General features: G+C 35.4%; 1 protein-coding gene across 1 annotated transcript in view; it reads left to right on the forward strand.

Annotated features, from left to right (window-relative positions):
- The first annotated feature begins 997 nt into the window (after positions 1 to 997).
- The window catches only part of CHEK1 (checkpoint kinase 1), a 35,731-nt gene continuing 12,218 nt past the window's right edge, over positions 998 to 24,510 (forward strand). The window contains exons 1-11 of the mRNA XM_016122629.2: positions 998 to 2,599; positions 3,261 to 3,345; positions 4,183 to 4,406; positions 5,573 to 5,637; positions 5,734 to 5,803; positions 9,886 to 10,074; positions 12,803 to 12,907; positions 14,409 to 14,504; positions 18,804 to 18,912; positions 19,119 to 19,296; positions 19,770 to 19,901. Of these exons, the coding sequence (XP_015978115.1) occupies positions 3,281 to 3,345; positions 4,183 to 4,406; positions 5,573 to 5,637; positions 5,734 to 5,803; positions 9,886 to 10,074; positions 12,803 to 12,907; positions 14,409 to 14,504; positions 18,804 to 18,912; positions 19,119 to 19,296; positions 19,770 to 19,901 (1,233 nt within the window). The 5' untranslated portion in view covers positions 998 to 2,599; positions 3,261 to 3,280. The remainder of the gene's footprint in view (positions 2,600 to 3,260; positions 3,346 to 4,182; positions 4,407 to 5,572; positions 5,638 to 5,733; positions 5,804 to 9,885; positions 10,075 to 12,802; positions 12,908 to 14,408; positions 14,505 to 18,803; positions 18,913 to 19,118; positions 19,297 to 19,769; positions 19,902 to 24,510) is intronic.

Here is a 24,510-nt window from a genome sequence, read left to right on the forward strand (position 1 = left end):
TTGTTTTTCATTTGTTTTTGTGAACTTGTTCCTAATTTCTCCCCAAACTTGTCATTTGTGCCTTTTAATATGTTCAGACTTATTAGGTATTCACTCTTAGAGACGTCTTCGTTTTTGTATGTTTGTTTAGTTTACTCTCTAGGTCTGTTACACATCTCTTGGGTTGGTGTATCCATCCTTTCACTGTCATATATGTTAATCCCCTGACTTCTTTCTTAACTGGTCACCTCTACCTACCTTCCTGGGAAGTGTGTGGAAGATTAATTTCTTGAGATCTTGCATGTCTCATGTCACACTTGATTAATAGGTTGGTTAGGTAGAGTTCTGGGTTGTGAATAACTTTTCCTTAGAATTATTTTGAAGGCATTGGCCCATTGTTTCTTCTAAATGCTGTTATTTTTTTTTTTTTATATGTGTCCATTCTCTCTCATTCCCACCCCCCAGACCCTTTAGAATCTTCAATGTAATGTTTTGAAAATTTCCCAATGTGTATGGGAAGTCAAGTTCTTTAGTTCTGGGAAATTTCCTTATTTGTGAATTTTACCGAATTGTTTCTCTTTTTATTTTGATGCGGGACTTCCTGGATTTATCTCCCAATATTCTTATTGTTTTCTATCTTTATTCTTCCTTCTGGAAGATATCCTAATTTTTTTCTAATCTATTTAGATTCTCTTTTTTCCTTTCATTTTTTAATGTCCAAGAGGTTTTGTTTGAATATTCCCGTGTTTTGACATCTTTCATATTAAAGCCCTTTTGAAATTCTAGGTTGTCTGCTCTTTAAGAGTGGGACCTTAAAAAGCTGATTGGAAGGTCTGTTTTGGGTGGGGTAAGGGGCTTACTGAATGTGGGCTTCATTCCTTTAATCTGACTGAGTTGTGACATTAAGAAATTCCCCAAATTGGTATCTTTAGGTTGGTCTGTCTATCTATCTAGCTAGCTAGCTAGCTAGCTAGCTAGCTAATCTATCTTATCTATCTATCTAATCTATCTATCTAATCTATATCTATCTGTCTGTCTGTCTATCTATCTATCTATCTATCTATCTATCTATCTATCTAACATCTCCTTGAAAAGGCTTGTATATCCTTTAAGGATACAAACCTAGTTGTCAGATTTCTGGAAGTGAAGTGAGGAAAGAAGACTTAGAGATTCAACCTTCAATGCATAAACTTAATCCCTTTTTCAGTTGTTTTTTGTTTTTTGGTTTTTTTTTTTTTGCTTCCCCACTGTTGGCGTTAGGATTCATTTTTGTTATCTAAAGACTTGCCATTTGCCAAAATCTTTTGTTTTTCATACTCTATATTGTGCTTTTTAAAGATTTACTATTGTTTTAAAATAGTAAATTTACTATTTTAAAATTACTATTAAAATTCACCATATGCTAATGTGCACATTCATTCTCCCATATCCTGTTTTTGTGTCTTCTGTCTGAAATCCGTATACTTTTTTTTTTTTTAGGCTAAGATAACCATAATTCCATCCAGATACATAGGAACTGGGCAGGTCCTCCTCTTTCATATTCTTTGCAGCACACAGTCCGTACACTAGAGAAAATGGAGTAAATGACCTGAACACTATTAGATGAAGCCTAAATTGTGATGTCATGGTTAAAAACTCGCATAAGCATCTTAAAATGCTCCAATTTTGTTCTAAAACAGATGTGTGCGTTTTTATGTAACATTTTACACATATTTTACTCCAAGCTAATTTTGTTCAATGTCTGTGGCCCAGTTTTAAGAACTGGAGAACTTAAAAGATGATCTTATCTTCGCCTTATTTTCTCAGGCTAGTTTACTGTCAAGGGGAAATACCTATTTCCGTTTTCCACATTATTTTGTTCTCAAGCAGGTCCCTTCCGCCACAATTTCTTTCTCATTTAAACTGGTTACTTTTAAAATTTGTATTGTAAAATGAAGGAAAACAGCCTTTTCTGCCTGTTTCTTCCACATTAAGAATAAGATGGCAGGTAGGACTAAGCTAAACGAAAGTTCTTCCTTCAATAAAGAAGGTGGAGCTAAGGTACTGTTTGGGAGCTGGTTCAGACAAGCCGGGCAAAACTGGTAATCCCGACTCTACCTCAAACTGCAAGTGGAGCTTCCCTCCGCATGCCTTCCCAACCAATTACCGAGGGGCCTGGCTTTCAGACTGCCCGCTCCCCGCAGAGTTCCCTTCGTCCTTCCCAAGACCGGTTCTCAGCAGCCGTCCCCGGCTCCTCGGTGACAGCCTGAACGTGCCCCTCACAGTCCTGTCTCGCAGCTGGGCAGGTGCTCGGAGTCGCCAGGTGCCCAGTGGCGTCGCGCGCGCGCACTCGTCTCTCGGTTCAGGCGCCGCCCGGGACTACGACGCGTTTGGGCTCAGAGAACTTTCGCACGGGTGCGCTCTGCAGCCAAGACCTCGTTGTGACTCCACAGTAGCTCAGCCGCGCTGTCTCAAGCCTCGGGGACTGAACGGCCACCCTTCCGAGCTTCGGGAGGGTGGAAAGCGCGCTTCCCTACTTTACGGCAAGGGCGCGCGCGTTTGCGACAGTGTGACGCCAGCCAGTTTTGGCGGGAAAAGTGCTGCATTTGGATTCCTGTGGTGGCGGGCAGAGGACGGCCTGGTGAGGAAGGCGGCGGGTAGGGTGGGAAGGGAGTCTGGAAGGGTCAGGGTCTGCATTAGCTAGGAAGGGTACGGCGAGGGGTTCGGAGAGACTTCTGCGGACGGGCGGCCCCAGAGGGCGGTAGAGGGTGGTGGACGGGTCCCTGTGGTGGAGGGACTGCAGAGACCACCCCTCTGTTAGTCTGCGTGCCACGGGCCCTTTCTTCCGCCTCTCGGGGTAGTTTGGCTCCGCCCCGTGCTCCTCCCGTCCTCGGGGACGCCGTGGGTGTGCGGAGAAGGGGCTGCAGTGGTTGTAGTGACATTCCTCCTCACCCTCTGACCCAAAGCGTCACCTCTCACCCTTTCCCCACATCCACCGGGAGGCGTTGTTTGCCCCAACTCCTCATCACAACTGTTAACATTCCCTCCGAGGCCGAGGAAGGCAGCGTTTCAGCCTTCCGCGTGCGCGGGAATGGGAATGGAGATTTACAGAACCAGATGCTAGAATTCAGAATACTTGTGTGTGGTTTAGACGTGCATAAAATATGGGTGATGAGGTGTCAGGGGAAACAGGAACTGTTATTTATATTGAGGACTCATGGCAATACGCAGAGTTCAGTAGCTTCGCAGATGATTGAAGTTTGTACTCTTGCCCCATCTTTTTTGGATCCTGCCTTTTACAGCCGTGGTAACCAGTGGAGTCATGGCAGTGCCCTTTGTGGAAGACTGGGACTTGGTGCAAACCCTGGGAGAAGGTGCCTATGGAGAGTGAGTTTGAGTACTTTTACCCTGCTTTCACACTTGCTTCCCCCGCCCCTTGCCTTGAGTACATATCTATCCATTGTTTTGGAGTTGTTTATTTTAATACAGTGGGGCCTTAGAAAACATCTCAGCATTTGAAATCTAAGATTTTTGGGAACTGAAGCTATACAGTCTTTTGTAAGGATTATTTTTCTTTCTTTCTTTCTTTTTTTTTTTCTTTTTCATTTTCTTGTAAAGAGCTGGAAGAGACCTCCGAAGTCAGTTTCTCCTCCAATATATTCTTTCTTGGGGTTTAGTTGTAGTAGTTAAATGAATAGAATCTAGTCAAACTGCCTGGTTGTATAATCAGTCTGCTACATACTGAACATTGTTTTGGTCTTAGGCAAGCTTCTTAATGTCGTTGTGTGCCTCTTTTTCAGCTATAAGATAGCAATAATAGTACTTACACCATGGGTGTCTAGAACAGTTACCACAGGCATGTATAATATCAGATTAAGAAATGTTAGGTCACGTTATTAAAATTAAATGAATAAGGCATGTGTTTATGTGATGTGACCTAGAATTGCTATTATCTCATTTTAATTTATTTTCTCAAGTATTTATTAAATGACTTTGGTTGTACAGCATAATGACTTCTTTGGAACATTAATACTTTAGTACACATTTCAGAAAGGAGTGATACCTATTGAGAACATGGGAGACACTATTTCCATAGTTTCTCCTTGGTAGAGAAAGTAATAAAGGTAAAATAGTTTTGGATGGGTCATGTTTAATCGTTTAAAGTTTTAAAATGAATAGGATTCAAATGTCTGGAATGTTATAACTTTCCCTTTTTTCTTTTAGAGTTCAACTTGCTGTGAATAGAAGAACTGAAGAAGCAGTTGCAGTGAAGATTGTAGACATGAAGCGTGCCATAGACTGCCCAGAAAATATTAAGAAAGAGATCTGTATCAATAAAATGTTAAATCATGAAAATGTAGTGAAATTTTATGGTCATAGGAGAGAAGGCAATATTCAATACCTATTTCTGGAGTATTGTAGTGGGGGAGAACTTTTTGACCGAATAGGTATGGAAAAGATTTAAGATAATTATTCTACTAAACAAGTTCCTAAATTTGTTTTTTACTCTTAGGCTTATTGTTTGGTCATTGTCCATTCAAGAATTGCTGATGCAAAAGAGAAATTAGAGTAAACTTTTTAATTTTTGCATCTTATATTAACACATGAAAGCATATGTAGAATCATCAAAGAAGAGGTTTTTCCTAAGTTGTATAAGTGATTTTGGTTGGTATGCTGTTCTATAGAATTTAAGAATGATAAACTAATCTCATGGTAAAGAATAAGTGCAATGCATTTGTTTGCCTGTATAATTTGTATGTAGACATTCTAGTTACATGAAATTATTATATACATTTACAGATCCAAAATAATAGCTTGTTATGTTTTTCATCTTTATTTGGTTAAGTGAAATTCTTTAGAATTTCCTAGGATTGCTCGATATATATTAAATAAATTCTGTTTCTGCTCTTAAATGTTCTATTTAGATTCAGAGGCTTGATGTCACAGAACACTGAGAAATACATAAAATATATTCTGTGGGTCTAAATTTATTATTTAAAGCCATAGTAATAACAGTGAAAACTGATTATTAGAATCTCCAATATATATCTCAGAAGAGAGTTTACTGTAAAAGAAATCAAGAGTTAATGAGGAAGATCGAGATATGAAAAGATAACTGACAACAGAACATTTCTTAATAAAACTTTCCTGACTTTGTAGTATGAGAGGTTATATGACATTTAATCTGTTGTTAAATATTTAGTGAAATCAGCTTAAATGTGCCTAAGCTTCCACTTTGGCAATTACATTTCAGGAGTGGGAAAACTATTGGCATAACATTTTGAAGAAATTGAAAGCTATCAAATAATGGTTAGTATAAGATAAGCAGAGGCTTTTCAAGTTATGGCTTGCATTCTTGATTTGGGTGATAGTTTGTTATTTCTCTCTGTAATTTTCCTGTGATATTAACTTATTTTACCACATAATAGATGGGGAAATGTGAAGTATTAAGTGCTGTATGTCTTAGTGGACACCAGAGTCTTTTAATTGTTAACATAAGATTCTGTTTGTTAAAGTACAATTACAAATGTTTAGCCTTAGAACTGAGAAACAATGCTGTTGATGCCTGATGATATTTATCTGGTAAACTAACTTTCACAATTAATTCTTATAGAGCCAGACATAGGCATGCCTGAACAAGATGCTCAGAGGTTCTTCCATCAACTCATGGCAGGGGTGGTAGGTAAAGCTGTCTCTTTGCCTTTTACTTAAAATTAGTATGAATGAAATAAATTACTAAATTCTGGTATGCTTCCCTCTGCTCTTTCTTTTTAGATTTATCTGCATGGTATTGGAATAACTCACAGGGATATTAAGCCAGAAAATCTCCTGTTGGATGAAAGGGGTAAGTTTAGTATTTTGTCACTGCTACCTAAATTATTTTAATACAGCTAGCCATACAAAGCTGTTTGAAGGTTTCTGCATTACCGAAATTTCAGGACAAAATATCTAAAAAATCTAGAAAATTTGGGAGATACAGGCTTTACAAGTCTTTAATGATATAGTTGTGGATGAGATAGAGAAATCTGAGCTAGATACAAGAGTAGTTCATTAGATGAATACTATATATGTATAGTGTTAAACAACTCTTTAATGAGTTAATAAAGGAAAGTTTCTGTTGGGATAGCCTGGACTTTAGCTTTGTCTTGTTTGAACTTTTAAATCTATGATTTGGATAAAGATGCAAGGAGTTTAGTTATATTTTATGAATGTTATAAAAACTGAGAGGGATGGATAGTGAAAATGTTAGCTTATAGAATCAGGATCAAAGAAAGATGACAAATGTTAGCTGCAATGCTCGATTTGTTTAATGCATTAGAATTAGTGCCTGGCATATAGTAGGTTTTCAAAAATGTTTATTGAATGAACAAATTTAGCAGACCAGAGAAGTGGGTCAGATTTAACAAGTTGTTTTCCAGTAGAGAAAAATCTACAGTCCAGTATTCGAATGGAAAATAAATGTAGTTAAATGGTATATCTTTGGCAGCGAAGCAGGTTAAAAAAGACTTTTACTAGGCAGCAAACTTCATAATAGTCACCAATGTAATTTGGTCATTAGATAACTAAGGTGATGTTATTGAGAATGAGGGAGGTAGCAGTCTAACAGTTCTCTGATGAGGCCACACTGGAAATAATGAGTATCCCGATCCTGGGACAATACTATAAAAGGCATGTAGAACACTACAGTACTTTTATAGGAGAGTGACTAGAATGATGAAAGAGCTAGAAATTATGTCAAATAAGGAATAATTGAAGGAACTTGGGAAACCTGCTGATTGTTAAATGTAGTTCTTCAGAACACCTGGTGAAACTACACAGAAGCAATTTGGATTAGTGTAATGATGATCTCCATTAAAGGGTCTAAAACTGAATAGAGTGCTTTGGAAAATAGTGAGTTTATAACATAAGAGTCAAATACTGGATTATTAATTATCAGAGACATTATAAAGGAAATTTAAACATTGATTGGATTGTTGGACTAAAGTATTTAAGGTCTTGTTCAACCTTGAAGTTTAGTGTTTCTGGCAGTGTTGTACCCCATGACAAGTAACAGTGTACTCTTACCAGCCTCCCTCTAACTTCTTTCCGAACTCTATAATTGACCATACACAGGGATAACTTAAGAAAAGCTAGCTTATATAAGTAGTGGAGATGCAAATATGTAGTAATATCTGGAATATGAAAACTTTGTTCCCAAACTTAAAATATTGCTTTTTCTCTTTATAAAAATAAAAGATGATCATAAAATAAGATTAAAAGTGTAAAGAAAAAAGTAAAAATCATGAGAAACACACCAATCAGTTACAACCACTGTTTAATGTTTTGGTGAATTATCTTTTAGATATCCTTTTGTTGACTCTTCTACTAACCTAGCTATGTAAGATCCTCCCTTGGTTAATTAGCCTTCTACAAGTTGCACCCAGCAAAATTTTAGATATTCAGAAAATTAACGTATGGGGAAAAAGGAACTATAGAATTGCCTGTTCATGAAACCTGAGAAATGAGCACAAGCTGGGAGAATTCCTTTTGCTTCTGTTTTTCATTCCATTTCCATTACTCTTCGAATGCTAACAGCCTTGATAGTATTACAGTCAATTCTTCTTTTCCCTCATCTACAAATTAAATCCTTTTTTGATTAAATGCAAGTTTAAGCTATACATAATCCTCTGGAAAAGAAGGATTCCATGTCTCTATGAGAGGCGGTTTAGCACTGTTAAGAGCTTGAGCTTCAGAGTCATTTGAACCTACGTTTAATCTAGGCTGCCTCATAGTAGGTGTGTGGCCTCGGGTAAGTTGCTTAACTTCTCTCTGTCTCACTTTCCTCATCCATAAAGTGAGAATAGTAAGAGAATCTACTTGAGTTGTGAATATAGAGGAGATTTATATAAACACCTGTGTACCCATGTGCCTTAAAAAATAAAACATTACACATATATGCACTGCTCACAGCAGTGGCGTTTATAATAGCAAAAACTGGAAACAACCCCAAATGTCTATCAATAAGAGAACAGATAATTATGAAATGGATGATTTATAGCTACAAGTAAGGACACGGATGAATTTCTGGAATATGATATAGAGCAAAAAAAGAAGGTTGCAAAAGAATTCAGACAAGAATTCTATTTGTATGACGTTTAAATCAAATATATTGTTTAGAGATACAAACGTGGTGGGGGAATCACAAAAGATGGGACATAATAAAACTTAGAATAGCAGTTATTTCTGAGAAGGGAATGGAGAGAATATATTTAGAGTGGTATTTATAGGAGATTTCAAAGGAAATAGAATGTTCTTAACTGGGTGTTGGACGAGTGGATGTTCATTGTATTGTTCTTCATATCTTGTGTATTATTTAAACATTGTTTTTATTCAATAATCTTTAAAAAAAGAAATAAAACATTATCATTATAGTTGAAGTCCTTCTGTGTATTCCCTCACAAATATATTTCCCTTTCTTTTTCTCAGAAGTAACCACTGTCCTCAATTTAAAATTTGTTCTATACAGTTCTCTAATCTGAGTATTATGTTGAAGACATTATGAAACAACAAAATCCAAGGAATACTGTGGTCATCCACTAATATATTCATTGATTACTACTTATAAATAACTTTAAACTCTTAATCTCAGTGGTTTGTGAAGATTGTGTCACATGTAGATATTAAAAGGATAATCACAGTAGCTACTGCCAATACAGGTAAACATTATCAGTGGCTTATATATTGTGCAGATGTGATTGATTTTTAAAGAATTAATTTCTTCTTTTGGGACGGTTGTTCAGTGATGACTGTTTTATAAATTTGTGCACAGACTCAATATAAAAATTTGATCATGTTATAACATTTGTTATGACACTTGCCTTTTTTTATTTTTAACATATCTGATTCCATGTTGGTACATATAGATATACCTTTTTTTTTTAAACAATTACCTACATAGTTTCATTTTGTAAATGCATTATAAGATTTCATCATTTCTTTATTGATGGACATTTAAGTTATTTACAAATAATATTGCTATGAATATCCTTATGATTGTGAATTTGTGGGAGTATATCTGTGGCTGTGGTCCTAGAAGTAGAAATTGCTAGTTCAAAGAGTGCAAATATTTCAAATTTTGGCATTTTTGCCATATTGCCCTCTAAAACTTTGATAATAGGGAATCTTCCTCATTAACTAAGACCAAGTTAGATTCCCTTGCTATAAGAACTTTTTATAAGCTTCACAACAGTTGTCTGTTGTTAGTCTTTTTTCTATAATTTGTCCACCTGCATTGGCTAGCACAGTATTACTCAGTTACAGTAGACATTCACCAAGTATGTTAGTTGAAAGCTCTGCCTGCAATTTGTTCTTGTTGAAGATAGGAAGTTAGAGTGGAAATTTGCTTTTCTGATTTATTTCTTTGACAAGTTTCCTCCTCTTTTTCTAAAGTTAGCCACTTTGACAAGAAGTTCTGGTGGTGTGTGGACTTTAGCTTTATTGTGTGTCTTTACATAGTATTTTCTTCCTGTCAACAGGATTTGTGTTCTGCTAGGAAAGCTGTGCTTAATATATTATTGATGTCTCCTTCCTGCACAACTCAGTGAAGGGCTTGCCTCTTTCAGCCTAAGTTTGGAATGCCTTTTTCCATAAGGGCAGCCCCTTTTGACTTCACTATCTTTCTTTAACCTGGTCCAAACTGTTTAGTGTATTGATGATATTTCTCTGAAATTAATAGAAGTGATGAGGCCTTTTTTCTAATTTTAGCTGGATGATGATGTCTTTTACTCTAAAAAAAATTTTTTTTTGGTCATTTAAAAGTAGAGAAGTTCTACAAACCATAAATAACACCAAACCAATGTTTTGTTTTTTTTTTAAAGTCGATTTTTTTAAGTATATCTAGTTACAAAACATTTTTAACTATTATTATCTTTTATTCCTTTGGGATAGATAACCTCAAAATCTCTGACTTTGGCTTGGCAACAGTATTTCGGCATAATAATCGTGAGCGTTTATTGAACAAGATGTGTGGTACTTTACCTTATGTCGCTCCGGAACTTCTAAAGAGGAAAGAATTTCATGCAGAACCAGTTGATGTTTGGTCCTGTGGAATAGTACTTACTGCAATGTTGGCTGGAGGTAAGAGCTTTTTAATCATGATAAAACTGACCTGTGGAAAGCCAGATTAGTTATACCAAAATAAATTAAATAAACCAAAGAAATCCGTTTTTATAAGATAGCATTTTAATAGCAACTTATTTATTAAAAAATTGGAACTTTTTATCCCAAAGATTATATAGCTATTAAATGAAATAACACACTATCTCTTGCTTTTAAGATTCATATGAATACTTTTGGAAAGTTGGACAGGAAAGGTTCATCCATGTTTGAGTGCCTCTAAAGTTTTTGTAAGATGGTATTCTTAGTTTAAAAATATATTGAGAGGAGAAAAAAATGGTGTAGATGATAGAGGCTCTGTTCATCCCTCTGGCAACCAAATCAAAGTTGTGATGGAAACAAAGAGCAGCAGCAAGGAAAAATTGCCTGGGATGTGGAGGAACAAGCCATACAAATAGGGACAAGCCCAAGAAAACACCTTGCAATGGCTGACGGTAGGACAGGGCAAAGATGCTGAGCTGCCTATTCCCAAGCAGCTGAGTGAGACGGAGGCTGTGGCAGTGGCAGAAGCCTCTTAAAGGGGCTGAGTCCATGAGCGGATTTTCGTGGTGACAGACCTGCTCACTCTGAGCACCAGTGCCAATTGAGCTGCACGCAGGGAGCACCAGGGACTCACAGGAAGACATTGTCAGAGGGAAGGCCAAGGCGAGACTCACTGGGTACAGAAGTGCCCATCGTAGCCATTTTTCCTTGTTGAGACCTCCTCACTACCAGTGTGTCGGTTACAGCGCCGCCATAGCCATGACGTCATCAGACTGGATAATAGAGGTGGCTCAGCCCAGAGGATTCCCTGAAACTCCGCCTCGCCCAAATCACGGCTTCACCCAAGCCACATTCAGGTGTATCCTCAGTGAGTCAGGTGCTCCTTGCTCCTTGCAGAGACTCACACTGGAAGCAGCCTGGGTTTCTGGTGATGCCTTTTGAGGCAACTATAAGCACAGCATCTGTGGATTGCTTGCTGAATCTTAACAGGTGGCTCAGGAGGGGTAGAGAGGCTTCCGCTAAGTTTGGCCCGCAGCTGAAGCCCTCTCAGGACTGTGCCACTGGAGACCCACTTCACAAATCCACACTAACAAGACCAGGAGACTTAGGAGCTTTGCTTAGTACATAGAAACAGACACGGAAAAGCAGTCAAAATGAGAAGACAAAGAAGCAGAAACCATAAGAGAACAGAACAGAGATCCAAATATAATGGAGCCAAGTAATCTAACAGATGTAGAGTTCAAAACACTGGTTATAAAGACGCTCAATGAACTTTTGGGAAGTGTAGATAAATTCAGAAAGAACTTCAACATTAGACAAACATTAGAATGGAAATGGAAATTATAAAAGGGAAGCAGTCTGAAATGAAGAACATATTATCTGAGATGAGAAGTATATTAAATGAAATAAACAAAGGAATAAACAGTGAATAAAGAAAAGGATCAAATGCCCTATCTAGAGGATGGGAAAGCCAATCAGGACACTCAATCAGAATGGCAAGAAAAAAGATGCCAAGACTATAAAAATAATTTAAGGAGCATATGGATACTATTAAGGCTCCAAATATTCATCTGATCCGTGTAACAAGAAAATCTAGATGTTGAACAGCTGTTTAAAGAAATAATGATGGAAAACTTCCTTAACTTGGTGTAGGAAATGGACATAAAATCCCAGGAAACTCAGAGAATTCCAAAATTCAGGGATCCAAAGAGGCCACACCAAGACACATCATAAGTAAAATGCCCAAGGTTAAATAAAAAAAAAATGAAAAAAGCAAGAGAGAGACAGATTGTTACCTATAAGGGAACACTCATAAGCCTGGCAGCTGATTTCTCAAAAGGAACTATGCAGGACTGAAGGACTTGGCAAAAAATATTTGGTAGGATGAAGACCCATGATCTACAACCAAGAATAATTTATCCAGCAAAGCTATCATTTAGAATTGAAGGACAGATAAAGAGTTTCCCAGATAAAAATAAGCTGAAGGAATTTTTCAACACCAAGCTAGTATTACAGCAAATGTTGGAGGGACTTCTTTAAGAAGAAAAAACATGTGTGAAAAATAGGAATAAATGGTAACAGCTACATTCCTATCAATAAGTACTTCAAATGGAAAATTAAGTGCTCCAGCCAGAATATATAGAGTGACTGAAAAGATAAGAAAACAAGACTCCTACATATGAAAAGGAAGGGGATAGAAAAACATAGTGCTTTGATGGACCTAGAAAGTATTTAAGTCAGACAGAGAAAGATAAATACTATATGATTTCACTTATATATGGAATCTAAGGAATAAAAACAACAAACTAACCAAAAACAGACTCACAAATATAGTGGACATTTAGGTGTCAGAGGGGAGGGAGTTTGCTGGGGCTGGGAGAATGGGGTGAAGGGCTAAAGAAGTACAAATTAGTAGCTCATGGTTGGTCATGGGGATGGAGAGCCTGGCATAGGGAATGCAGTTAGCATTAATACATTGACTAGGTGGAGGGTCAGGGGAAGAAAGGTGCAATTGGGGGGATCATTTTATGAACTATATAGATGTCTAACTAATGTACTATATTCTTGAAACTAAAAAAATAATTAAAAAAGAAAAAAACATTGAATTAATTTGGAGGAAATGGATTTATATTGTAGATTATTTTCTCTTAAAGTCTTTACCATATAATAAGAACACTCAGAAAACTTACCCTTGTTCCTTTTATAGAATTGCCATGGGACCAGCCCAGTGACAGTTGTCAGGAGTATTCCGATTGGAAGGAAAAAAAAACATACCTCAACCCTTGGAAAAAAATCGATTCTGCTCCTCTAGGTAACTGGTTTGTCTTGATTGAAAATACTGATTTCTTGGATAATGAATCCTAGTGCTATTTGATTTTTTTTCTTATGATTTTTTTTTACTCCGAAATGATCATGTAAATAATCCATGAAACTTGTAGATAAGTTTTTAAATAAAAAATTAAAAATAAAAAACCAACTCTATAATACCAACACTCAGAAATAGCTTTCAATATTTTGATATGTGCTTCTATACTTCGTCATGAAAATATGTAACTCTATGTTATATATATTTGTTATATATGTATACTATTTATAAGTATTTATGTCTTTACAAAAAAATAAGATCATACTACACATGCTATTTTGTGACCTATTTCTTTTTGTGTTAATGCTTTGTGAACTTTTTTCCAGGACTGTAGTTGCAGGTCTACATCATTGTTTTCAAAGGCCGTGAAGGTATTCTGTTATATGGATATGACTTACTATACTCATCCAATTTACTTTTTCAGAGATTTAGATTTTTGTCTAATTTTTCATTGTTACAAAAGAGATATGATGATCATCCATATAACTCAATCTTTGTGCATACCTTTAAAATATTTAATTAAAATAAAACCCCAGAAGTGGAATTGCAGGGTCAAGGATATATGCAATTTTTAATTTTTATGGTGAACTTTGCCAAATTGCTTCTCAGAAAGCCTGTACCATTTTATCACAATCGCATTAATTTACATTTAAGAAATATTTGACTAATCTAATAGGCTTATAAAAAGTATATTTACTGTTTTATGGTTTATTTTAAATTTGGCATCAGTGGTTATATGTCCATTATATACTTATTAGTTTTTTAAACATATTAATTTCATCAGATCTTTGCATTTGTTAAAATATTTTTCAGCAATTTGTCATGTATTTTTATTTTGTTTATGCTATTTGATGTGCAAAAATTATTATATTTTTATTTATTTAAATCTATCATCTTGTCCTTTGTGGTTCCTGACTGTATTGTCATATTTGGAAAGGTCTTTTCTACCTCTTAACATTAGAAAAAAATCTTTTATATTTTCATTTGTCTTTTTATGGCTTCATTTTTTTATTTAAACCTTTCATTAGAAACTGATTTTGATAGTGAGACACGTATGAATTTTTTATCAAGATAATTAAGATACCTTAGGATGCCTTAAAGTAAATTTTCCTTGTAAAACAGTGAATGAGGACTTGTGAACAATGAAATTTGGTATTGAAAATGGATGAGGGTTTTTATATCTTTTTTTTAATATTTGGGGAGAAACATTCCGTCTAGCTCTATGCTACTTATTTACAAATAACTGAGAATCAAATCTAGGAAAAATATTTTAAGCAAAGAATAATTGCATGAAAGTAAAGCAATAACTTAGTAGCTTTATTCTTTTTCTTCCCTAGAAATAATATTTGGACATAAGGAGACCAAGAGAGAATGTGTTCCGTACCACAAGCTATAGGCTTTTCCAATCTGCATGACTTTTGTAAATGTCTTAATGTTTTATTTCCAGCTCTGTTGCATAAAATCCTCGTTGAGAATCCATCAGTAAGGATTACCATCCCAGATATCAAAAAAGATAGATGGTACAATAAACCACTCAAGAAAGGTAATATCCTTAAAATACAAGTATTTTTTTTTCTGTGAAAGAAAAGGTACTTGCCAAGTCAGTATCACAAGTCAACAATACAAGATAGCTGTGATCTCTGCCCTCATTAGAATTATAATGTATAGTAAGAAAAACAAATATAAAAATTAATTTTAAATTTACTAATGATTATGAAAGCCAAAAGTCAAGGTACTGTAGCTGTTTGACAAAATCTTAAGTGACAGAGAAAACTTGTCTTCCTGAGGAAATCACATTAAATCTAAGATTTGAAGAGTAAAGGAGAGCTAGCAAGATGAATACTTCCAAGATGAGTGGCAGATTCTGAACATATGAAGCAGGCTTTGAAACATCTTAGAGTTTAATGTATTTGAGGAACTTGAAAGAAGGCTGGTATGGCATGGACCATGGATCAAGTCTGGCTTATTTATTGATCATTGTATCACAAGTGGTTAGCACAATGTATGATATATTGTAGGCATTCAGTAAATGTTTGTTGAGTAAATGAGTGAGCATGTTAGGTAGCTGGTCAGACGTGAGCAACAGGGGAACAAAGCCTAGAAACTGCCCAGAGAACACCCTATTAGTAGTTAGAGAATCCCTCCTGCATACCCAGAAACAAAGGATAGGAAGGCCATAATTTGTAGCTGGTTTAATTCGGCACAGACACATGCGCAGAAAGTACTACCCTAACCTGCCCACAACCTCAGCCTCATTATACCATCATTATAATACCAAGCTTATGCCTGGAAGTTGATGAATCTAATTATAACAGACTGACTTCTGTTATAATTAGGCAGAGTGTTACATAACAGCCAAATGTCAATCAAAATGGCGTCATGTGCCGGTCACTTTAGAACGCCTTTGTAACCACCTATCACAGCCCTAATATAACACAGACCTCTCCTTGCCCCAGAGTTACAGCTCTCTACTTCCCTGGCTGTAACCCCTGCCCGCCCCCCACCTGGGTACATAGCGTCATTTCCACGTGGTTAGCTAGTTTTAGGCTTGACCCATCTTCTACCGCAAAACGTGCCTTTAATAAATAATACTTCTTATAATTGTTATTGAGTAGAAATTCATTTCTTAATCAGTGATAAGAGCTGAGGCCTGTGTGTTGCTGGAACTCCGATCGCTGCAATGGTAACAAACAGAAGGGGGAGAAGGAGAGAGGTTTGAGGTGAGAACAGAGGTAGATAGCAACCAAGTTGTGGAGGAGGACCTTGTGAGTCAGGTTTAGGATTTGGAGCTTTAACTTAAGGCTATTTGGGAAACCTTTGAGAGATTTTAAGGAAGAAAATGACATAATCATATATTTAGTTTTAAAAGATCTTCTGGCTACTTTTTTCAGTAGTTTTTGATGTTTTTGATCCTAGATCTGAGAAGGTGGTAGCCTGGACTAAGTTAGTGACAGTGGAATTGAAAAGAAGAAATATATTCCAAAGAAATTTAAGAATTAGACTCGGTAGGACTGGTGGTGGTTTGTATGTGGAAAGGAAAGGAAATGAGGAATCAAGGGTGATGCCTTTCTGGTTTGAACAACTGTAAATGGTGATACCATTTGCTAGAATATAGCTCAAGAGGAAAAACAGATTTGGCGGGGGTGGGGGGGTTTATTTGATTTTTGGACATGTTGAATTTGAGAAGTTAAGTAAAACTGTCTTTGAGGGGGGTGTGTGCGTGTGTGTGTGTGTGTGTGTGTGTGTGTGTGTGTGACAAGACTAGGCTTGAGGTGTCAATTTTGAGGTGTTTTCTTCAAGTAGATGGTAATTTAAACTGGTCGGTGAAACTGAGTGCATAAAGGAATGCTGATGTTAAGTGATGGGTAGAGGACAGGGAAACAAATGTAGCCAGAGAGATGGAAGAATATCAGGAGACTGTGGAGTAATGGAGGCTAAGAGAAGAAAATGCATGACAGTGGCAGATCCTGTTAAGTGAATTAATAATGTAAAGCCTAAAAATTTGTCTAGTAGATTCCATGATACAGCAGTTATTCATGACCTTGGCAACAACAGTTTTGGTGGGGAGTTGGGAGTAAGTTCTAGAGTCCAGTGTAGTGATTGTAGTCTAAAAGAGAGGTAAAGAAGTAGAATATAGACAGCTCATTCCAGAAGTTTGAGAGAGGACAATTGCTAGAGACAGATGAAGAATTTTTAACTCTTCTCTGAATGTTTCTTTTACTTTTCACCTTATTCTAATTGAAATCCAACTCTCCCCTAAGGACACTGCTTTCTCTTAATGATAGGTATTTTCTCTCCCACAGTCTCATTCCCTTGGCTCTGGGAGTGGGCCAGGCATCCTCTTTGCTCTTCATTGTCATTTTCTCCCTTCTTCCCGCATTTCTCCTCCTTCATTTCAAATCTCATATTATCAGACAATACAATCTACTATTCCCTCCTTGTTATCATCAACTTCTAAACCCCAAATTAAAATTCCTGCCACATCGTCACTCTCCAGCATAACTCCATATAATTTTTGTCATGGTTCTTAGTGATTTATATGCATCTGGATGATTCTTCCAATATCATCTGGATGACCTCACATTTCCTTGACCTCCTCTCTAGTGATCTTTCTTCAGTCATCCTGCTCCGACCACCAGTATATTTTTTTTCTGGCTTCTTTCCTCTATCCTGACTCAAACAATCCTTTGACCCTATCTGGACTTGCAGTCCTTTAATTCTATTACCTTTCCCCTAACTCTTATCTGTACCCTTCCTAGTTCCTGAGTTCTATCCTCACTATTTTAAATCCTTCTTTATATTCATCTTCAACTGCCTTGCCCCATGTTCTCTTCATCATACTTGCTGGGCAAAACCTAACCCAAATTTAATCCAGTTTTTGCTTATTCTACACTCATACCTGCACAGTTCTTTGCAGCTGGAAAAGAATATAAAACAATGTTCACTTTAATTTAAGGTTACTAACCTTGAGTGAGCCCTTAATTCTGCTAGGCAATCACAATGCATTACCCCACTTTTTTGTACAACCATACTCTCCTAAAACACATTTTTATATTTTTTCTTTTCAATTTCTAATACTTCTGCCCATCCTCATTCTGAGTTGGTGAAGTATTCCTCTTTCACTGGTAAATAGAAACAATTACAAGGCAACTTCCACAAGCTCGCACTGCCATCTCCACCTGTCTAACTGCCTCTGCTCATATACTTTGCTTTCTCCCCTGTTGCTATTAATAAATTGTTTGCTCCAAATATAAGCCAAATTTTCTCTTGTGTGCTAGATCCAGTTCTCTTTTGCCTACTCAGGGACATTGTCTAGCAGTCATTCTCTCTTCTGCATCATTAATTTTTCCCTCTCTACTGGATCTTTCTCATTAGTATACCAATATGCTGTTTTTCCCATCTTACTGCCTGATACATAGTAGGCTTAATAAAATATTTGAATGAATGGATTGACAAAATGGTTAGACTTAAGCATGTTTAAATAATTTGAAGACAGATACAGTTGGAAGAGGCCGAAAGTCTAAGAAGGAGGGAGTAAAAGAGATTCTAAATCTCTGGAGAGACAAGAGACTATGGGCACAAATACAGGTAGAGGGGTGAACATTTGGTGAGAGGAGGGAATGTATAGGCATGCAAGTAAATTGGTAGATTTGATAGTGCGAGTTGTGGGAGTTTACAGTGACCTTATTTTCTTTGTGAAATGGGAGATTATATGCTAAGAAATGAGGTGCTAGAGGGTGGTTTGGGAATTTGACAACGGTGTAGAAATTTTGAAACAGTCATGGAGAAATAGAACGCTCTCGAGAGAAACATAGGACTGACTGTCACTGTTGAGGATCCAGCTGAAGGTAGTAACCATGAATTATAGTGGCTTCATTTTTTGCATGATGATTATTCATGGTAAACCTTTTCCAGTGGAGCAAGGAATGTCGGATAGAGCAGATTTCTAATGTTCATTGCCGTTATCATAAATTATTTTTTATTTTTCAAAAATTTCGACTCTTTAGCTAGGTCTCTGTCTTCATAGAACATTGTTCTGTTACCATAAATAGTACCATTAAAATTATGGCATTATACCCCACACTTGGAACACACTTATAAGTCAGGATTTGTGAAATGTATAATTTGACTAGTGATTCCTAGTAAGTTCGTAATGGCTACATTTCTCATAAAATCATGTACAAAAAGCCACTATATGTCATTTAAGTATTTTGTGTTAAATGAATTTAGATGTAGTTTTACTTCTTCAGGTTGTCAGCTGAGTTAATTAAAAAATATCTGCATGGAAGACTTGAAAGCATTTGTACTTACGGGTTTCTGTTTTGTTTGTTTTGTTTTTTAGGGGCAAAGAGGCCCCGAATCACTTCAGGTGGTATATCAGAGTCACCTAGTGGATTCTCTAAACACATTCAATCCAATTTGGACTTCTCTCCAGTAAATAGTACTTCCAGGTAGGAATCGTTAATAAAGACCAAGTAGTTGTTTAATGTAATATTTACTGTGGAAAATAATGCATATATATATATATATATTTTTTTTTTTTTTGGTTAATAACAAACGTCATTTTTATTGGTGTGAGAATGGTATTGTGATATAAGAAAGACCTGACAGATTTTATTTAAAAGTATATTTTTTCCCCTACATCTTAATGCCTCAGTGAAGAAAATGTGAAGTACTCCAGTTCCCAGCCAGAACCACGGACAGGTCTGTCCTTATGGGACACCAGCCCTTCATATATTGATAAACTGGTACAAGGGATCAGTTTTTCTCAGCCTGCATGTCCAGATCATATGCTTCTGAATAGTCAGTTACTTGGCACCCCAGGATCCTCACAGGTAAGAGAATTTAGCTTTTCAAACGAATAACAGGAGCCCTTTATTATTTATAGTCTTAAAGTCTTTTTTTAATTTATGAATCTTAATAGTGTTAACACTAATTTATACAGATTTTTTTTTTTTTTTAGGCGAGGTAACTCTTGGTTGACCTTGCAGATTGCATGGAACTTGTCATCTTACAATCCCTTATTTTTTAATTTATTTTTTACGTGGTCTTCCCATCTAAGTACTAGGTGGTCTCCCATCTAAGTACTAACCAGACTCGACCCTGCTTAGCTTCCGAGATCAGACGGGATCGGGCTTGTACAGGGTAGCATGGCCGTAGACTATACAGATTTTTTTGAGAGAATTGGAGGAGACCTTCATGGATAAGAATCTTAAGTCACAGAAAACAATTTTCAGATTAAATAGCAATGATATAACTGCTTTTGTTAATGTTAGATTTATTCTGCTTTTCTTTATTTGACATATAGAACCCTTGGCAGCGTTTGGTCAAAAGAATGACACGATTCTTTACTAAATTGGATGCAGATAAATCTTACCAATGCCTGAAAGAGACTTGTGAGAAATTGGGCTATCAATGGAAGAAGAGTTGTATGAATCAGGTATTATTTCACTGATTTTCATGATATCTTTTCATGAAGAAAAATTTAAATATTTGCTATAAAAAAACTATCATTATCAGTATATTTTAAAATTTTAATTAGTTTAGTTTGAAAAAGATAATTGGAATTGAAGGAACTTAAGTAGAATGTTTTTTACCTTAAGAAATAATATTTCTTAAAAGACTTCTCTAATATATTAAAAATATTAAGGCTCAAGTTGGCATTTTCTTAAAAACTATATATATGTAAATTCTAACAGTAACAATTAAAGCCCTTCTATGAAAGATGGATACATTAATAATCCCACACTTCCTCCATCTCGTCTGTTCCCACCTACCAATTTTTATTTGTTACTATAGTATATTTATAACATTGACATTCTAATGTCTTTAGGCTTTTCAGAAATCTTAATATTATGAAAACCAAATAGAGGAGCATATTTCCTAATGTTAAAGGAGACTAAAGAGGCCTGATAAATAATGTAATTTATGATCTTTCACTTTAAAGTAAAACAGCTATAAAGCAGCAGTCCCCAACTTTTTTGGCACCAGGGACTGATGCTCCTATGAGAATTTAATAATGCCTGATGACCTGAGGTGGAGCTGAGTCAGTGATGCTGGTGCTGAGGAGCAGCTGCAAATACAGATGAAGCTTCGCTCACTTGCCAGCTGCTTACCTCCTCCTCTGTGGCCCCATTCCTAACAGGCCATGGACTGGTAGCGGTCCTCGGACCGGGGTTTGGGGACCCCAGCTATAAAGGATGTTATTAGAACAATTGGGGAAATTTGAATATGGGTTTCATATTAATAACATTTTTGTATTTCAGATTTCTTGGATATGATCATAGTATTGTGTTTTGTAGGAGCATGTCTTTGTCCATACAAGGAACATGTTGAAGCAAAGTATGAGCTGTCTGTAACCTAGTATAAAAACTAAAAAAAAAAGCAACCAACTACATAAAGACAAGTTAACATACTTATCTAGGTCAATAAGGCCAATGAAGGGTATAGGATTATTGTACAATTCTTTCAGCTTTTCTGTAGGTTTGTAAGCTTTAAAAATTAAAAGTTGGGGGTGAATGTTACTATGCAGAAATCCAAGGCTAGCCTTATATTCCTTTTACTTGCTTAGAAAATTAACTTTTTAAAAATGATTTATTGAGATATTTTTAAGATTTATTGAGATAAAATTTACGTAACATGAAAATTATCACCTTAAACATTTTAAAGTGTACAATTCAGTGGTTTTTAGTATAATCACAAGGTTGTATAACCATCACCATTTAATTCCAGAACATTTTATTGTCTCCCAAATAAACTGCAAATTAGCAGTCAATTCTCATTCCTCCTTCCTTCATTCCCTGGCAGCCACTAATTTTCTTTCTGTCTCTATGGACTACCTATTCTCGACATTTCATACAAATGGAATCATATGATATGTGGCCCTTTGTGTCTGTCTTCTTTTACTTAGCATAATGTTTTCAAATAGCATTTATCCTTTTTATGATTGAATAATATTCCATCACATGGATAGACTGCATTTTGTTCATGCATTTATCTGCTCAAGGACATGAGAGTGTTTTACCATTTGTCTGTTATGAATAATGCTGCTATGAACATTCTTGTACAAGTTTTTGTGTGAACATATATGTGTTAGTTTGCAAGGGCTATCATAACAAAAACTACAAACAAGGTGGCATAAGCAACAAATTTTCTTACAGTTCTAGAAACTGAAGTCCAAGATCAAGGTGTCTGGTGGGGTTAGTTACCTCTGAGGTCTCTCTCCTTGGCTTTTAGATGGCCACCCTCTTGCTGCCTCCTCATATGGTCTTTCCTCTTGTGCATGCATTCCTGGTGTCTTGTCTCTCTGAATCCTAATTTTCTTTTCTTACAAAGACACAGTTCAGGTTGTGTTACATCCCACCTAATGGTCTTATTTTAGCTTAATTACTTCTTTAAAGATCCTATCTGCAAATTGAGTCACATTCTAAGGTAGCAGGCAATAGAACTTCAACATACATATTTTGAGGGGACACAGCTACGCCCATAACAATGTTTTCAGTTTCTTAGGTATATAACTACAAATGGAATTGCTAGTGCGTATGGTAACTCTATGTTTAACATTTTGGGGAGCTGCTAAATGATTTTCCAAAGCAGCTGTACTATTTTATATTCCCACTAGCAATTTTTCCACACCTTTGCTAACACTTATTATTATCTGTTTTTTTAATTATAGCTTTTCTTGTTTGTGAAGTGTAATTTTCTTGTGCTTTTGATTTGCATTTTCCTAATGTCTAATGATGTTGACCATTTCTTCATATGCTTATTGACCATTTATGTACCTTCTTTAGAGAAATATGTGTTCAAATCCTTTACACCATATGTTAACTGTGTTGTTTTTCTAATTTTTACTATTGAGTTGTAAGAATTCTTTATATATTCTAGACACTTGACCTTTGTAAGATATCTGATATGTTAATATTTTCTCTTATTATCCCATTTTAACTTTTTGGTGAGTGTCTTTTGATCCACAAAATTTAAAAATAGTTTTTTGTTATTGCTTATGCTCTTGATACCAAACTTTAAAACTGTTTTCTATTCCAAGATCATGAAGATGTACACTTTTGTTTCCGCTAACTGTCTTACTAGGATTAGCTCTTACATTTAAGTTTTCCATCCATTTTGATGAAAAGACTAATTGTTGAAAAGTCTGTTCTTTCCCCATTGGATGGCCTTGGCACTCTATTGAATATAAATTGGCCATAGATGTATGGGTTTATTCTGGGATTCTCAATTCTATTCCATTGATCTATATGTCTTCAATTATTACAGTACCATACTGTTTTGATTACTGTAGCTTTGTGGTAAAATTTGAAATTGGAAAATGTGAATCTTTTTAATTTTTTTTTTAAGATCGTTATGGCTATTTGTGGTCCCTTGCATTTCTGAATTTTAGAGTCAGCTTGTCCATTTCTACAAAAAGAAAAAAAGGCCTTTGGAATTTTGATAAGGATTACATTAAATCTGTAGATTAATTTGGGGAATATTCCCATTTTAACAATATTGTCTTTCCATTTATTTAATTTCTTTGCAGAATATTTTGTAGTTTTTAGTATTCAAGTCTTCTACCTTTCTGGGTATTCTTATAGATATGATTGTAAATGAAACTTTAAAATGTTTGCTGCTAGTGTATATATATGCAACCGATTTTTGTAAATTGAACTTATATCCTGCAAATTTTCTGAACTCATTTATTAGCTCTAGTAGTTATTTCTGCAGATCATTAGGGTATTCTATATATAAGATCATGTTATGTATTTGCAAATAGAGATAGTTCTCATTTCAATTTCTGATTTTAGTAATTTGAGTCTTTTCTTAATCTGGCTGCTAAAGTTGTGTTTTGTTTATCTTCTCAAAGAGCTAACTTTAGTTTTACTGATTTTTCTGGTTTTCTATTCTAGATTTTATTTATTTCTTTTGAATTTTCCTTGCTCTTTTTTCCCCTAACTTTTTAAGATGAAAGCCTAAGTTATTAGAGAGCATTCTTTTTTAATGTAAATGCTTATAAGTATAAATGTCCCTCTGGGCACTGCTTTTGCTGCTTCCCATCAGTTTTAGTATGTTGAGCTTTCAATTTTGTTCGTATAAAACTATTTTCTAATTTCCCTTGTGATTTCATCTTTGACCCACTTGTTATTTATGTGTGTTGTTTAATTTCCACATATTTGTGAATTTTCTAAAATTCTGTTATTGATTTCTAATTGTATTCCATTGTGGTCAGAGAAGACACTTAATAGTATTTCAGTAATTTTAATTTGTTAAGACTTGTTTTGTTGCCTAACTTGTGGTTTATACTTGAGAATGTTCCATGTATACTTAAAAAGAATGTATTCTGCTGTTGGTGGGTGAAATGTTCTATCCATGTTGGTTAGGCCTTGTATTATAGTGTTATCCGTATCTTTTATTTCCTTGTTTATCTTTGTCTGATTTTTATATTCATTTTTGAGGTGGAGTGTTGAATTTTCCAACTGTTACTGCTGAACTGATTTTTTTAGTTTAATTCTCTTACTTTTTGCCTCATATATTTTGGAGTTTGGATACTAGGTAAATATGTTTATAATTGCTATAGCTTTTTCTTGTATTGACCCTTTTAACATTATATAATATCTTTCCTGCAAAAAATAATTTTACTAAAGTCTTCTTGGTTTGATATTAGCATAGCCACTCCAGCTTTGTTTTGGTTATAGTTTGCATGTATTAATTTTTTCCTTTTATTTTCTATATATTTGTATCTTTAAAACTATCTCTTACGGACAGCATATATTTAAATTGTTTTTAAAATCTGTTCTGTCAACCTGTCTTTTTATTGGAGAGTATACTCCATTTATATTTAATATGCTTCCTGATAAGGAAATTCTTATTTCTACATTTCTTGCAATGTTTTCTGCACATCTTATGTCTTTTTTGTGCCTCAATTTTTCCATTACTATTCTTTTGTTTTTGATAGACATTTTTTAGTATACCATTTAAAATCTTTTCATGTTTCTTTTACTCTTTTTTCTTTTAGTTAGTAGTTTCTCTGAAGATTGCAGTTAATATTTTAGTTTTTA

Source organism: Rousettus aegyptiacus, unplaced genomic scaffold (genome assembly GCF_014176215.1).
Source record: "Rousettus aegyptiacus isolate mRouAeg1 unplaced genomic scaffold, mRouAeg1.p scaffold_m13_p_5, whole genome shotgun sequence".
Lineage (NCBI taxonomy): Eukaryota > Metazoa > Chordata > Mammalia > Chiroptera > Pteropodidae > Rousettus > Rousettus aegyptiacus.